At 45.2% G+C, this 17,500-nt stretch overlaps 1 protein-coding gene across 1 annotated transcript in view; it reads right to left on the minus strand.

Moving 5' to 3' along the window:
* Nucleotides 1–17,500, minus strand: part of ttc23 (tetratricopeptide repeat domain 23) — a 43,272-nt gene that overhangs the window by 16,143 nt on the left and 9,629 nt on the right. Inside the window, exon 6 of the mRNA XM_063197481.1 lies at nt 3,283–3,466. Coding sequence (XP_063053551.1) covers nt 3,283–3,466 — 184 coding nt within the window. The remainder of the gene's footprint in view (nt 1–3,282; nt 3,467–17,500) is intronic.

A 17,500-nucleotide genomic window follows, 5' to 3' on the forward strand; every position in this document is an offset into this window, starting at 1 on the left:
AGGAATCTAGTGATGACATCCCCCCTCTGGAGCACAGAGACAAGTACACACAACACACCAGCCCGAACACACACTCACACGCATACACTCAAACAGGCATCACACGCAACATCACTCCTCTAGAACAGTGCTTTTCAAATTGGGGGCCCGCGAAGGGGTGCTAGGGGGGCCGCGGCAGGTTGGCAGGAAAAGTATAGCTCAATTTTTATTTAAACTAGACTGCATTCTCGTAAAAAAAAGCTAAAAGTGGGCTTGCCTTTTGGGCCAAAGCATACATAGGTTTTTTTGTTTATAAAATGGCGTTGTGAGGATGGGCAAATCACTGGCAGCCAACCACCCTGAGCTAATTTTTTTGACCGACAGCGGTTTCCAACAATCAGAGGTTGAGTTGTGTGCAGCCAGGGTTGCGCAGGCAGGGGAAAACAAAGATTGAGAACCCATGTATAGCAGTTGTAGTAAAAATAACATAATCTAACTTAGCTAATGACCACTGAAAAGTACCGGTAACTGTCAGAACCCATAATTGGCAACACCTGTTCTGGTTGACTCACTAGGCCCAACAGCTAAGTAATTAGTCCTCACAGCAAGCAGTGGTTGCCATTGAGTATTCTACAGCAGAGTTCTAAAATTCAAAAAATTGACAGTTACTCTTCAGTGTTCCATGCCTCCCTTAATTAGCCACACCTGTTCTGGTTCTGGGTAGCCTACTGACAGTTAATGTTGTGCAGTAAATCGTACACCAAAATAAATAAAAATAACAATATTCTCATTAGAACTGCATTATAATAATCTATTGCATCTCTGAACATTACTTGTATTGTTGTCAAGTTATTATTTTATATATTCCAGTGGGGCACTGACTAACAGACCTAGACTTTGATTGTGACAAGGGATGCATAGAAAAATAGTGTGGCATGACCCATGTAAGGTGGGCCTTGGCTGCAATATACCGGTATGCAGGGGCGCCGACAGGGGGGGAAAAGTGGTACTGATTATAACGGCCCAGACCAACACAACGGCCCGTCCGCGGATGGCAATTAATAGCCTAATAAAATATTAGAACTAATATTCTTGCCTTTTAAAAAAAATGTCTATTTACAATGAAATGGTAATTGGAAATGAACGTAGGCCCATTAAACACACAACTATCGATTTCCATAACGTTTTCGTCAGTTCTTTAGGACCCTTCCCCCCTTAGCTCTTGCGAAATGGTGCGGTCCAATCTGGCGGCGCGCGAGGCGTTGAATCGCACAGCGTCCGAAATGCTGGCAGCAGGAGTAGCCTAAAGAGCGACTTGAGGTCTTAACCCATAGAATTTTAGAATGTTAGTAAGGCTACAGTAGGCTACAATCTATGTCTTAACCACATGATGGTGAGCTGGTGGTGACAGAGTAATGTAGTCAGGTTGGCAAGAAAAGACGGCAGAAAGAGGAGAGGGTCAGAAGCAGGCAACTGGTCACTCAATTTTTCTCCAAGAAAGAAGGTATGCTCACTCAATGACATTGCGTTTGCAAACGCAATCAAATGATAGGCCTAACTAACAAACAGAAACCTTGGATAAACTTCCAAGAGAGCACGCTAGCATGGATCCTATTTAAACAATCCACCTTTATGTCACCGCGAGCAAACGGCAAAAGTGATAAACTAGGCTATAGCCTCCAAACACAATAGCCTACTTTCCCGACTACCATAGCCTACTGCTGAAGCGATTGCAGGGCTGACAGAATCGCTTGCTTCTGTGGTTATTAAGTGCCAAAATAATGTTTTTATATAACTAAATGGTTCGGCCATTATCCTGCATAGCAATGGCACAACACTCATGATGGAGGGTTGTTGTTTTGTCCATATCAAATTTGTAGATTATAGGCCCTATCCGCGTTTCGTGATGAATGTTGCACGTCTATCAACTGCCACTGTCAGCGCGGTGTGGACCAACAGCGCAAGGGGGGAACACAACACTCGTTGACCTGCTTTTGTTTGTGTTCGGTTTTGACCCTCTCATCAGTAAAGTTTTGGTTCTCTCTGGTCACCCAACAGCATCAGTTGAAACTTACGTGAGGGGAATGAAGGCTGATTTGACAACAACTTGTAGCCTAAGTTTTGGATTCTCTTATCAGCCATTTAATTATCATGTTTGCGCAGGAGAGCCGTGCCTTTGACAAGCGGTGGCTATTTTTTTTTTTTTTTACAATCAATCCTCACAACAATGTAACAACACGGAGTAGGCTAACCTAATGGCTAGGGCAAGAGATTTTCTTCTTCTCATGAAGTTTTACCCTTGGCACGAAATAGGCTAAATGCTTATCGGACGTCTAAATTAGACTAATGTCAGCGTGGTGCTGATGGACAGCGCACCACAATCTGTTAGTCACGTTCAGTTTCAGTCCGACGGAAAACTTGGATGCAGAAAATGAACAGCGATTTGACGAGACAGCTGCAGGTTAGATAGGCTATTGACGTCAGTCACCAAATCATTTTGGATAATCTGCGCACACGGCACAGCCTATGTCTAATACCAGACTGACGCGGACTACCAATAAGCTCTGTGAGTGTAACCCTATGGAATTGCGTCCTAGGCTACCCAGGCGGCTAACCACACGGGGTAGGCGCAAAGAAAGGAAAACTGTCTCTATGTTGAGTAGCTATCTGCGCTGTTTTAATTAAGAGTTAATGGAAATGCTATTGGGAAATCTGTCTTATTTGAATATGGAAAAACAAAAGCCTCAGCTTTTCCGACCATAATGCTTTATGTCTTTCAGAATGATTATTTGCCCCCTCTGAAGATTCTTAACAATTCAAATTAGGCCTATATAAATCTATGTGTTGGATTCATGCCCTTCATGCCCCCCTCCGCTCCCCCGAATAACAATAGTAATAATTTAAAAAGAAAAAAAGAAGGGGGTGGGGGGGGGGGGGGGGGTTGGTAGGCCCAAAATTAGAATCTTTCATAGGGCCCAAAATTCCTGGCGGCGCCCCTGCCGGTATGTGGGGGACTTTGCCATGGTAAAGTTTGGGAACCTTTGCTCTAGAACACAGGGCCAAATAAATAAAACAGCCTGTTCTGCCTGCGGAACATATGAGAGCCTCTGAAGTAAAGGGAGAAAATAAAAGACAATGATGTGGGCTTACGTCCCGAACACACACACACACACACACACACACACACACATGCACACACACACACACACACACACACACACACACACACACACACACACACACACACACACACACACACACACACACACACACACACACACACACACACACACACACACACACCTGTAGTAGGTGTCCGATGGCCTTGTCCAGTCTGCCCCTGCTCTTCTCTATAGCGGCCATGTCTGTGTAGATGGAGCAGCTCCTGCTGGCCTCCTCCTCATCGTCTCCATCCTCATGCTGCTGCTCCAGCATCCCCTCACACACACCCAGGGCATCCTCTAGCCGGCCCTCACGCTGGTATACCCTGCAACACACACGTGCAGTGTACAAAATACACATGCATAAACACACACACACATCATCCCCTCACACACACCCAGGGCATCCTCTAGCCGGCCCTCACGCTGGTATACCCTGCAACACACACGTGCAGTGTACAAAATACACATGCATTTGGATTTCTTTATATAAAATCTCTATTTTCGATTTTTTTTTTTATCACAATCTTCCATAAAAAAGGGCTACAAGTCTTTCTGAACAGATTTTAATAAATGTATTGCAATTTTGCATTAAATGCAAAAACACTAATGACACTGACAAAGTGCACAATTGGAATACAATGAAGTAAAGAATGAATGAAGTATAGACAACAACACTACATAAGTAAACATCAATCTGATACTGATTAAGCAAACATGCACACAAACCCAAACACACACTTACAACAGACATAAAACCTCACCACTTAAAGGGGTATGCCACTATTTTGGGGCTTAATACAGTTAAAATCGTTGGCCAGGGTTTATAAAGGTGGTAAAGTGTCTTATTTTTCATGTAAGCCGTTGTCTTGTTTTAAGACAAGAGGGAGCATGTCGCTAAGCTAGTGAAAGTCAATGGATCCGTGTAGCATGTAGCAATGCTACATGGATGCATTGACTTTCACTAGTTTAGCGACATACTCCCTCTTTTAACTTGTCTTAAAGCAAGACAACGGCTTACATGAAAAATAAGACACTTAACCACCTTTATAAACTCCAGCCAACGATTTTAACTGTATTAAGCCCCAAAATAGTGGCATACCCCATTAACAATGAAGCCTGAAGACTGAAGCAAGTCAAATCCCAGGATTGGCCATGTTGCGATACACTTTGCAGGACAGTAACACACTGTGTACCACATTATAATTTAGGGTTATAACATACGTAGAGTGTCTGTTCAAAGTTTGAAGTGAGGTTTTGATGCGGGCAAGGTTTGGGCTGGCTGAGTGGAATTTAGGCCTGAAGCTGTGAACGGGGAAACACAAGAAAAGAAAAGCAGGGGCTGGCACTGCTGGGACAACGTAATGACCACGGCGGTTTTGGGAGGAAAAAATAACTCTCACCAAACAGGGGCTTTTTGCTCTTGCTCTCTGTCTCTCTACACCAGGGGCACCGAACCCTTTTCATTTGAGGGGCCACTTCAAATTTAATGAAGTCCTCTAAGGACCTGAACACAAACCAGTATTTTCGCCTGCACTTTAGGCTCATTTTGAAGGTGGCCACCTTTACAACAGACCCACCTTCACTAGGTCCCCTGTAAATATAACTTAATTGTGTTGCATATGTCATTTCCAAGATTGCTTTACAAAACATGCCATATTTCATGTGAAACTGCGTAACATTAGAATTGTATCTGGGCCGGATAAGATGGCCTCATGTAAACGGTCCCTGGGCCATAGGTTCCCCACACATGCTCTAAATCATATCCCACACTGTTCTGCCAAAAAACAGGTGAATCCTAAAATATAAAAATATACAGTATGTGCTGAAGGGGCAAACTCAAAAGAGGACAACATGGCCACAAGTTTTAGGCATTTTTTCATTGGCACAACGTTGTGGAGGACCACTGAAAAATAAGCCTGAAGGTAATTTCTGTTCTGTTTTTAAGTCAGCAAATAACGGTTTCATCTGCTTCAAAAACATGTCCATGTTTGGCCCTGGAGAAGTGAAGTGAAGTGAGCTTGGTAATGTGTTGGTATTATCAATCAGAAGCTTTCTGGACTCTACTGTAACCAAGCGTGGGCAGTAGAGCCGAAACTCCAGCCCCTCCGCAGGGTACCTCACCAACCAAAACGCTCTCTTTCTCTCTCTCCCTCTCTCTCTCTCTCTCTCTCTCTCTCTCTCTCTCTCTCTCTCTCTCTCTCTCTCTCTCTGTCTCTCTCTCTAAACACTAAAAACCCCAAGTTACCAGTGCCACTCACTGCTGGACATCCCCCCATGGAGACCCCCCCCCCCAACACCACCACCACCACCTCTTGAGGACTGCTGACTATGTCTTTATTAGGCTGAAGTCTGCTGCCAGACTGTGGGTTGGGGAGGGTGGTGATGGGGTGGTGGTGGTGGTGGTGGTGATGGGGGTCCACACATGGCTCAAGGCCCAGCAAAGGCAGCCTGACAAGCTACTGCTGCCCCACACCTCAACTGGTAGGTGATGCTAAAAAACAGCTGCTGTGTACACATACAGACGCACAGGCACAGGCACAGACACAGACACAGACACAGACACAGACACAGACACAGACACAGACACAGACACAGACACACACACAGACACAGACACAGACACAGACACACAGACACACAGACACACACACACACACACACACACACACACACACACACACACACACACACACACACACACCAACTAGAAGAGGGGGCTCATTTGGCAGTCTGCTGTTTGTGTTTGGCAGGGACTCCCCATTGGAGTTGATGTGCGTTTGTGTGTGTGTGTGTGTGTGTATATGAGTGCGTGGGTATGTATGTGTGTGTGTGTGTGTGTGTGTGTGTGTGTGTGTGTGTGTGTGTGTGTGTGTGTGTGTGTGTGTGTGTGTGTGTGTGTGCGCGTGTGCGCGCGCGCATGTGTCCGTGTTTGGCAGTGTTCAGTGACTCCCCAGTGTAGTTGATAGGGGTGGAACGGTTCACAAAGTTCACGGTTCGGTTCATATCACGGTATCAAGGTCACGGTTTTCGGTTCTATACGGTTCTTTTTTTAGTTCATGATAGATGGTGCATGGGAATATTAAACCATGTTTATATAACTGCAATTATAAAGTGATGATGCGCAAGTTGAATCAGCTGTCGTCAGCGGATGTGCGCAGTCTGAGCGTTCCAAATGCCCTCTTTCAAGTTTCTAATAGAATCAGACTTATCACTAAATATCCTACATATGGTTTGGCTTATAATGTTAAAATGGTGTGATTTTAATTGTGTCATCGTCTGATTGGTCTTATATGATAATGTGTTAATCAGAGAGACTGGATAAGATACTCCTAGAATCTCTGTTTTACATATTTTTCTGGGCAGTACATGAATTGCGGTTTGCCACGGACTGCATTTCACGGTTCGGTATGGTGTGTGAATTGTACGGTTTCGGTTTTCGGTGCGGTTTGTACCATCCCTAGTAGTTGAGTTGATGCACCAGTGAGATTTATAACTATGGTGATTAGTGACTGGGCTGGGGCTAAGGACGTCGCAAGTTCATTTGCTGTTGCTTGGGAACCATACGCAGACTCTTACACATGTTTTCTTTTCACTAGTAAGAAGACACAGATTCTGTCTTGCAAATACTGCACATGCATTCGAATGTGCAACCACACACACACACACACACACACACACACACACACACACACACACACACACACACACACACACACACACACACACACACACACACACACACACACACACACACACACACACACACACACACACACACACACACACAGTGAGAGCGGTACAACAGAAAACAAAGACATTTCAGTCAGCTGCCATCTCCAGATTTCACTGGGACGAGTAGCACACGCACGCATGCACACTCACTCACACGCACACACACACACACACACGCACACACACACAGACACACACACGCACACGCACACAGACACACAAACACATCCTGATTACATCCTGTCAGCTGTCTCCACCACACTGCTGACACAAACAAACACACACACACACACGTACACAAACACACACACACACACACATTCACACACACGTACACACGCACACACACGTACACACGCACACACGCACACACACACACACACACACACACACACACACACACACACACACACACACACACACACACACACACACACACACACTCTCCCTACAGCATTCACGAGCACCAATAAACTCTGATCTAATCTAATCTAATCTAATCTATTCCTGAATCAAATTAGGACTTCCATCAGCCATGATCATCCATCAGTGCCACGCGAGGACATCCCCAAATCATCGTGTTCATCCAGTTTCCCTTACAACTGTATGCCCCTTTTCATCATTTTGTGGGGGGGGGTGGAGGGGGTGGGAAGGGAGTGTTGCAAAATTCATTTCTTACTTCAGTCACTCAGTGGTGTGTATCTCAGAAGGCAGATTTTGAGAGGTATGCTATGCTGCTGCACCACAGGCTAAGGCAGTACTTCCAAAACTAAGGGTCAGGACCACTGACTTGTATACTATAACTGGACATTGTACGTTCGATGTATTGTGAAGCAACATCTGGGGGCGGGACATGGGTCAATCAGTCGCGGTTGCTTCAAAACCGTTGAATTGGAGTTCTATCGAACTACGCTGTCCAGTTATAGTATACAAGTCAGTGGTCAGGACCCCAGAGGGGATCACAGAAGTGCTGTGGGGCGGTCACGGAGAGAAGTGACTGGTGCACAGTCCCTCTGAATACAGTAGGCCTAACTGTATATTATTTTATACACCGGTAATATGCTGATCATTGGGGTGTCAGACTTGTAACCCAAAGGTTGCCAGGTTCGCCAAGTTAGTGGGGGGAGTAATTAACTAGTAAGTAATTAACTCCCTCATCCACCTCCATGACTGAGGTACCCTGAGCAAAGTACCGTCCTGCTGCACTGCTCCCTTAGGGCGCAATTGGGGGCTGTCCCCTTGCATGGGTGAGGCATAAATGCAATTTTGTTGCCTGCAGTGCGCACCGGTGTGCTGTGGAGTGCTGTGTCATAATGACAATGGGAGTTGGAGTTTCCCCAGGTGGGCTTTCACTTTCATTTTCATTCCATTGGAAATAGGATGAAAGGGGCGAGGGGGGTTCAAAGACAGTCTTGGGTTCAACAGGAGGTCCAGCAGAAAAAAAAAGTTTGGGAACCACTGTACTAAGGGATGCCCCCCCCCCAGTCCAGACCAACTGTGACCTGTGGAGGTTAGGGTCACCACACCCAAGACTCAGCTGTGTGACCATTGTATGACCAAAGACACACGGGTCTGTCAGTCCACACCATGTCAGTCTGTCAGAATGATGTGGCGACATGGGTCAGACATGGGTCTTTAAAGTCACATATATGGGCTTGGCAGTCTGTCATGACTTGCTAATGCTTACGACACGCACACAGTTCTCACAGTCTGTCCCATTCTGGCCAGCAGTGTGGTCATTGCCTTGAGGCTTTGTGATTGGCCACTGCCTCCAACAGCTGATCGTTAGCATAGCTCGTATAAACTGGAGTAGTCCTGTGGGAGCTATATGCTACTGCAGAGATTACGGTTTGGCCTTAAATGGAGGAAGACATTGACAGCAACATTCCTTCAAGGCTTACTGGACACTGGCCCAATACAGTAGAGGCAGAGATTTAGTATTGATGTGCAGAGAAATGGATAATAACAATACAAGCTTTGAAGTGAGAATAGGAGCTCTGAGTTCTGTCTGTGCCATGTGTATCTGTGACTTACTTGTTTCAGAATAACAATAAAAAAGAGTTGAAAGGTCTTGAATATGCACCTCAGGCGAGCAGGAAGCAGTGTGCCTGTGGGTTAAGTACCATACCACCAACTGGATGGAGGAGAGTGCTGGTCAGTCAGCCACTTCCCACCTGTTCGTGTCGGGACCTGTGACCTATGACCTGTGACCACTTGGCTGCGAGTCCAGTTCCTTAACCCTTAGCTCATGGCTGACCCCTGGGTTAGTGACAGCCTTACATGGTGGAGCCATTGACTGAAATGCGCCCTACAAGACAAAGTGGTCACTGATGCCAAATAGAGGGAATATCCTAACAGATCAGATGTACAACATGTACAGATAGCTTAGACCGGTTACAAAGGGCAAATCAAGGGATGATTATGTAGAGTCGTTAAGACATTGCTTGGCATTTCGTCTAGATATTTCTTGGACATATCTTACTGCACGAATACACCGGCCATGACCTGAGCGAGGCGAGCAACGGAAGTAATTGTGCACACACACGCACACACACGCACACAAAACACATACAAACACACACACACACACACATACTGCTGCTGGTGTATTTAATAAAACCTTTTTAAATTATTTATTTTCTTCAAATGCTACTATTACTATGTCAGAACGCTATAAAGGACTTTTAGAAAAAGCACAACAAAATACCTCCTCTTAATGTATGTTCTCTACAAGTCTTCTGTTGTCCAGTCTTGCACTTTAAATGTCTGTATGAGCAATGTCTACGTCCATACTGTCTATGTCCATGTATGAGTACTGTCTATGTCTATACTGTCTATGTCCTTACCTAGATTAGTCTATGTCTGAATGGGAGAGCAAGAAACGCAATTTCAAATTCTTTGTATGACCAGTGCATGTAAAGAAATTGACAATAAACTTGACTTGACTTGACTTGTAATTGACATTGTATTGAGTCGCACGACAAAAGCAATCCGGTCAAATGAAGGCGATTCGCGCAACGAGATCGACAGTTTGTAGTTGAACTCCTGGGAATATTATGCAAATTAGCAATGGCCGCAGTTCGGCAACAGCCACCACAGCCAATGGGATTGTTGGAATCACAAAAAAGAGAAAAGGGAATGCTTCACTGGGTCCTGTATCCAATTCATAAAAAAGGGTGCTCATCAAAAAGAACTTGGGCGTCCAAACTTCCATGCAAAGATAAAAAACACTATTTGAGGGACTCCTTACTAAAGTTTAAAAAGCCTTTATTAAATACTGGCTACATGCCTACGCGTTTCGACCCATTGTCTTCATCAGGGCATCATGTTGGAATGCTTGCATTCTGCTTTTAACGGACATACTCTAGTCGCTTCAATCTCTCGTATCGCTCTTGCTTCACAGAAGCGATTCTCTGTTGCTTGAATCTTGTCGCGGCCCAGTTATACATAGCAATGAGTTATAGCCATTCGGGCCATTAATGTTGCCTGCTGCAGTGCTGCTCACTTAGGGACCGTTCGTTATTTATTTTTGGGGTCACCGGAAGAAAATAGGGGAGGGTCGGGTATTTTTTTTCATGGCTGTGGGGAGGGTCATCAAAGTTTTTTAAGCTCGCTAGGAGAGGGTCATCCAAAAATGTTTGGCCCATTTATTACAAAAAGCATTTCAAAGTGGCCTTGTTTGTTGTATGTTTCAATGTAACATAGCCTCAGAAACGGCCCTTTCACTAAGCAGTGTTGGTCAATCAACGTCAAAAATAAGGCAGAATAAGGCTATTTCTTAATTCTCCCTAGGGGAGGGTCATGCATTTTTTGACGGCGTCGCGGGGAGGGTCATCAAAGTTTTGAATCTCGCTAGGGGAGGGTCATGCAAAATTTGACGATCAAAGGTGGTCATCTTCCGACGACCCCGAAAATAAATAACGAACAGTCCCTTAAGTCTAGTCGGAGCATTAGCTCCATTGCGAATTAACACTAACTATCGGTCATGTCTTAATCCGTCAAGGCCTCGTTTGCAGCACACCACACTAAATGAAATAAAATGTGTGGTGCACCCCATTGCCATTCCTCAGGGGGACTGACACATGCTAAATGAACTGTGGTGATGACCAACCCTCTCGTCTACAGTACCAATATCTTGTGAGAAGAAGCCACCACAAGGCCTGATACACTGCAGACGCTCACTCCCTTCAGCAAGGTTATAATTCATTAGACATTCATCATACACTGAAACTTAACCCGTTAACTTAAGGCACAGCGTTATACATTTTCTGTTACCAGAATGGTAATCATAATATATTAATAAAGGCCATATGTTATGTCATAGTATTGTAGTACTATGGTACTTAACTATTCAATGACTATTACAGCGCGCCACTGGAGGTACGGCGTGCATTAGGGGCTGCCCAGACAATTTTAACCAGGGAGACTTGCAAAAGAGGATATAAACAAACCCCATGACAAATACATTACACATCCTCACAAAATAGACAAACATGCATACGTATTCTACTTTCCCACTAGCTTAGGAATGTTTTAACCAGAGGAACGTACAGCAGAGAACATACAAACAAGTGACAAATTCCACCAAATAGACAAATGGATTGTACTTTTCTCACTGACTTCAAGAGTGTTTCCCAAAAAGTGTTTTCAGTTTCTCTGAGTCATAATGTCATTGATGGCATCAACTTATAATCAGCCAGTCTAAATGACATGAAAGCTTGAACATTGATTGCTGCAATCACTACAGAATGTTCCATGGGTGGGAACAGGGAACGGGCCCCCTAAACAGATGTTCTGGAGAATGCCACAAGTCTGTGTGTGTGTGTGTGTGTGTGTGTGTGTGTGTGTGTGTGTGTGTGTGTGTGTGTGTGTGTGTGTGTGTGTGTGTGTGTGTGTGTGTGTGTGTGTGTGTGTGTGTGTGTGTGTGTGTGTGTGTGTGTGTATGTGTGTGTGTGTGTGTGTGTGTGTGTGCGCGTGCGTGCGTGGTTCTTCTTGATTTCTGTTTTTTTATGAGTCATGACAACTTTCTCCAAACAGCTTTTATGTAAGCTGGAAAGCCCCTGAGCTGGAGGCCGGCAGAGACGCGGAGAGAAAGAGGGAGGCAGAGAGGAGGAGATGAGGAGAGGCGGGAAAGAGGAAGGGAGTACAGAAGATGAGAGGAGGAGAGAAGAGGAGGAGAAATGAAGAGGCAGAGAGTGACTCCACCCCCTTTTAAGTCTCCAAATTCCCACAAACCAGAACGGGCTTCTTTCTCACGCCCTACAAACTACAGTATAGCCTACCCAGTGTGCTACAGCCTACAGTACAGCGTACCAAGTGAACACAGGATGGCACGGCAACCTACCAAGTGAACACAGGACAGCACTGCATCCAACCAAGTGCACATTGTACAATGTGGTCAGTGATCACTCAACAGCCCCCCTCAAGGCAGCCAGCAGAGTCCAGACAGTATGGTACAGTACAGTCTCTCTGGCTGCCTGCACAGAGAATGTCCAGTCATTCCTCCACACAGTACAGTACAAGCCCACACAGCACAGCACAGTACAAGCCCACACAGCACAGCACAGTACAAGCCCACACAGCACAGCACAGTACAAGCCCACACAGTAGAGTACAAGTCCACACAGTAGAGTACAAGCCCACACAGCACAGCACAGTACAAACCAAAACAGCACAGGACAGTACAAGCTTAGCCCACACAGTAGAGTACAAGCCCACACAGCACAGCACAGTACAAGCCCACACAGTAGAGTACAAGCCCACACAGTGCAGTGCAAGTCCACACAGTAGAGTACAACGCCACACAGCGCAGTAAAAGCCCACACAGTACTATACAATCCTACACACCAGAGTGCAGCACAAGCCCACACAGAGCAGTGCGGCCACTGTGGACCAGCCATTCCTCTCAGGGAAGTCTAAAGAGTACACACTGCAGAGGCACTATGGATGTTGGTAAGCAAGCCTAGTAGTCTCGGCACATAATGCCCCAATATATGCATAGTAACGCTCATCTTCCTCCCATCCACCCTGATCGTGGGCACAGTGACACCATCCCTATCCCATCCACCAGCAGGGTGGAATGGGCAGAGCCATGCCATCTCTCTCCATCCACCCTGCCACACCCAATACAGCGTCCTGTCAAAATGTAATCTGATGCTCAAATCCAATTGGCCGTCTCAGGACCCAGAGAAGTGATCTGATTAGGTATCCACATCCCAGACTGCCATGCAGAGCACAACGGCGGAGAGAAAGAGGGAGGCAGAGAGGAGGAGATGAGGAGTAATGTAGACTACTTGTAGAGTAATGTAGACTAATGTAGAGTAATGTAGCACTGTAATGTAGACGCCAAGCACAGCACAGCTCTCACTATACTGCATACTGCCAAGCACAGCACAGCTCTCACTATACTACATACTGCCAAGCACAGCACAGCTCTCACTATACTACATACTGCCAAGCAAAGAGAGCCCAACACTCACTATACTACATACTGCCAAGCACAGCACAAGCAGAGAGAGTAGAGAGAGAGATGTTCCATTGGCCCATTGTTTCCTGGTTCTATTATTGCAAGGGGGAAGGGAGGGAAATCCCCCTTTAGGCAGACCTAGGCAGACCTAAGGACTGTTCTAATCAATGCTAGGAGTATAATGACATGTCCCTTTAGGCAGACCGGAACCTGGTCATGTTAGGTGCCCATAGCAACCTATTACATTGGCATATCTCTATATACTTAAATAATCTCTTGGCACAACACTCACTATACTACATACTGCCAAGCACAGCCCAACACTCACTATACGACATACTGCCAAGCAGAGCCCAACACTCGCTATAATGCCAAGCAGTGCCCAATACTCGCTTTGACTCAGACGGTAAGCAGTGCACAACGCTCACTAGAATGCCAAGGAGTGCACAACTCCCACAAACTGTAATGCAGACAGCCAAGCAGTGCACAACGCTTGCTCGCTGCCTAGTAATGGCTTGCAGACCGCGGCTGACGTACAAAACAGTAAGTCACACACACGCACGCGCGCACACACACACACACACACACACACACACACACACACACACACACACACACACACACACACACACACACACACACACACACACACACACACACACACACACACACACGCTCAGGCTTGGTGCAATGTAGCCAAGGAAAACAAGGGGAAAATAGAGCTGTAGCTGTAGCTATGGGAATGTAAACACACCACTCCAGCACTTTACCCACGAAAAGCTGCATTTCTTCACTCCGTTTTTTTTTGTGTGGATCGTTGTAGCAAATGAACCGACAGTCTGTCAACTGTCTATTGTCACCCCCCCACCCCCCACCTCCCACCTCGTTCTAAGTCTGTACCCCTCTTTCAACATGGAAAGTTACAGTATGTGTTTTGTTTTTCTTGTAAATGGAGTTTCGCAGCAGAGGAACTGGTAGCCTCACCACTGTCTATTGTCAGTGTGACCTCAGTGCATCTCCCTTTTAACCTTTTAGCACTTGGCTTGCACCCTGCAGGTAGCACACTGACATCACGGAGGAATCTAGCGATGACATCACCCCGAGAGAGCACAGAGACAAGTACACACAACACACCAGCCTGAGCACACACACACGTGCATGCACACACTCACGCACGCATGCAGGCACGCACGCACGCAGGCACGCACTACATCACCCTTCTACAGCAGAGTGTCAAATTAATAACACCAACCAACCTGCACACGCACGCACGCACGCACGCATGCGCTTACACACGCATACACACACGCACGCACGCATGCGCTTACACACGCATACACACACGCACAGCATCACTGGGGGACAAATAAATAAAAGCAGCCTGTCTTGCCTGTGGAACACATCAGCCTCTGAAGTAAAGGGAGAAAATAAAAGGCAATAATGTGGGCTTATGTCCCAAACACACAAACACACACACACACACACACACACACACACACACACACACACACACACACACACACACACACACACACACACACACACACACACACACACACACACACAAACTCTTCTTGTTCCACCCCCCTCTCACTTTCTTTCTCTCCCCACACTTTTCTCCCTCTCCCATAAGCCCTCTCTAATTAAGTCACTCGCTCTTCCTTCATTCCCTCTCTCTCTCTCTCGCTCTCTCTCTCTCACCTTCCCTCTTTCTTTCTCTCTCACACACACTCTTCAAAAGGGCCAATAACATGCTTATAAGCTGATACTCTACAGTGCTCCTTGAGTCATGGCGATGGAATGCAGAGAGCGAATGAAGAGGGTATGACATAACCTTTTGTTCTTCTGAACATTCAACTTGTGCAAGCATTCACCCACTTGTACACCCCTTCTCTCTCTCTCTCTCTCCCTCTCAATTTTGTATGTCTCTCTCTCAGTCTGTCTCTCTCTTAAACACACACACACACACACACACACACACACACACACACACACACACACACACACACACACACACACACACACACACACACACACACACACACACACACACACACACACACACACACACGCACACACACACACACACACAACTATATTTCCAGTGTGGGATAGCTACCTTCGACATAAATCATCTTGTGCCATGTCACAATAACTTGTCATGTGTTGCATTCAGTGCATTGCTGGGCTGGCACCCATAAAAAGAGAGATGGAGGTGCTCCGTCTTGGCTCTGAAAGTGCCCTCCATCACTCGGATTGATTGGCAGCTGTCAGATTGCCATCATGTTGGCATCATATGCTCTACAGTTGGCATTCTATGTTCTAGAGCTGGCATACTGTCATTGAGAGTAAATAGAAATGCATACTCTCAGTCTCTATGTTACAGTTGGCACTGTCTATGTTCTATGGTTGGCATTCTAGGTTCTAGAGCTGGCATTTGGCACTGTATATGACAGGGGTGGGCAATTATGTTGGCCTGAGGGCCACATTGGGTGTAGAATATGGATCGTAGGGCCAGATGTCTCAGGCAACATTCCTGTGTCAATAATGATAAATACTGTGATGTATACTGACATAACATAATTTCAAACCTGTACACTGCAAATTTAGATGTGACCTTAGATGTGATCTAATCTTACACCTGCAACACCCTTTCCTTTTCTAACTCACACCTGCAACACCCTTTCCTTTTCTAAGAATTTTAGGTGTGAGTATGGTACTTTGGATTTTTTTTTTCCCATTTACACTTTTGCACATATCACACAAACATCACACACAAAGTGTCCACCACCAAACCACAAACCCCCACCCCCAAAAACATAATTCATTCCTACCCACTTCACATAGAGGTCTAGCCAATGTGTTAAACTTACAGTGAGTCCAATATGTATTTGATCCCTTGTTGATTTTGCCGGTTTGCCCACTAATAAAGACATGATCAGTCTACAAATTTAATGATAATATGTATTCATACATGGAGAGACAGAATATCAAAAAGAAATTCCAGAAAATAACTTAAAATAATATATTTTAATTGATTTGTATTTAATTTAGGCAAATACGTATTTGACCCCTCTAGCTAAAGAAGATAAAGTGCTTTGTGGCAAAGCCCTAGTTGTGCACTGAGGTCAGATACTTCTTTTAGTTGATGACATTGTTTGAACATATAGTAGAAAATATTTTTGCCCATTTTTCTTTGCAGATTAACTCTAAAACATTAATAGTTTGTGGCTGTAGCTTGGCAAATGGGAGGTTCAGTTCCCTCCATAGAATTACTATAGGGTTAATATTTGGAGACTGTCTAGGCCACTTCACAACGTTAATAGGCTTCTTCTTAAGCCACTCCTTCGTTGCTTTGACTGTATGTTGTGTATTATTGTCATGTTGGGAGATCCAAAAATGGCCCACCTTCAGTGTAGTGGTGGAGGGAAGGAGTGTGACTGATTCACTCATACTATGGACTGATTATGCTGATTCAATGTGTCTTTTATGCATGTTAGTATGTACATGTGTCTTTAATTCAGATGACAAGTTGATCAGAAGTGCCCATCTGGTCTGTGGGCACGGAACTGTTATCAGTTGGCAGGGGATCAAATACTTATTTTGCTCGATGAAATAGAAATAAATTAATATATATTCTCTTAAGTTAATTTCTGGATTTTCTTTTTGATATTCTGTCTCTCCATATTAGAATACATATTATCATAACATTTATTGACTGATCATGTCTTTGTTAGTAGGCAAACCAACAAAATCAGCAAGGGATCAAATAATTATTGGACTCACTGTACGTATGTTAGTGAGTTTTACTGTGTCTATGTACTTATGTAGCCTACTAAGGACCATGTTGTAGACCTGACATCCAACTGCTTGCCGTGTGTTTGTACTTTCTTCAATAGACTTACTATAAACTTTTTAACTATTGAAGAAGGTACTTTGGATTTAAAAGGCTTTGTGGGCCAGATGAAATGGCTCAGTGGGCCGCATGTGGCCCCCGGGCCTGAGTTTGCCCACCCCTGGTCTATGTTCTATGGTTGGCATTCTCATGTCTGTGAGTAAGGAGCACCCTGGTCTACGGTTGGTAGTGTATGTGTTCCATGGTTGGTATCTTCTTGGGGACATTCATTCCTGTGGTAAGCAATTCATTCTGGTCTACGTT

The sequence above is a fragment of the Engraulis encrasicolus genome, chromosome 4 (genome assembly GCF_034702125.1).
Source record: "Engraulis encrasicolus isolate BLACKSEA-1 chromosome 4, IST_EnEncr_1.0, whole genome shotgun sequence".
NCBI lineage: Eukaryota > Metazoa > Chordata > Actinopteri > Clupeiformes > Engraulidae > Engraulis > Engraulis encrasicolus.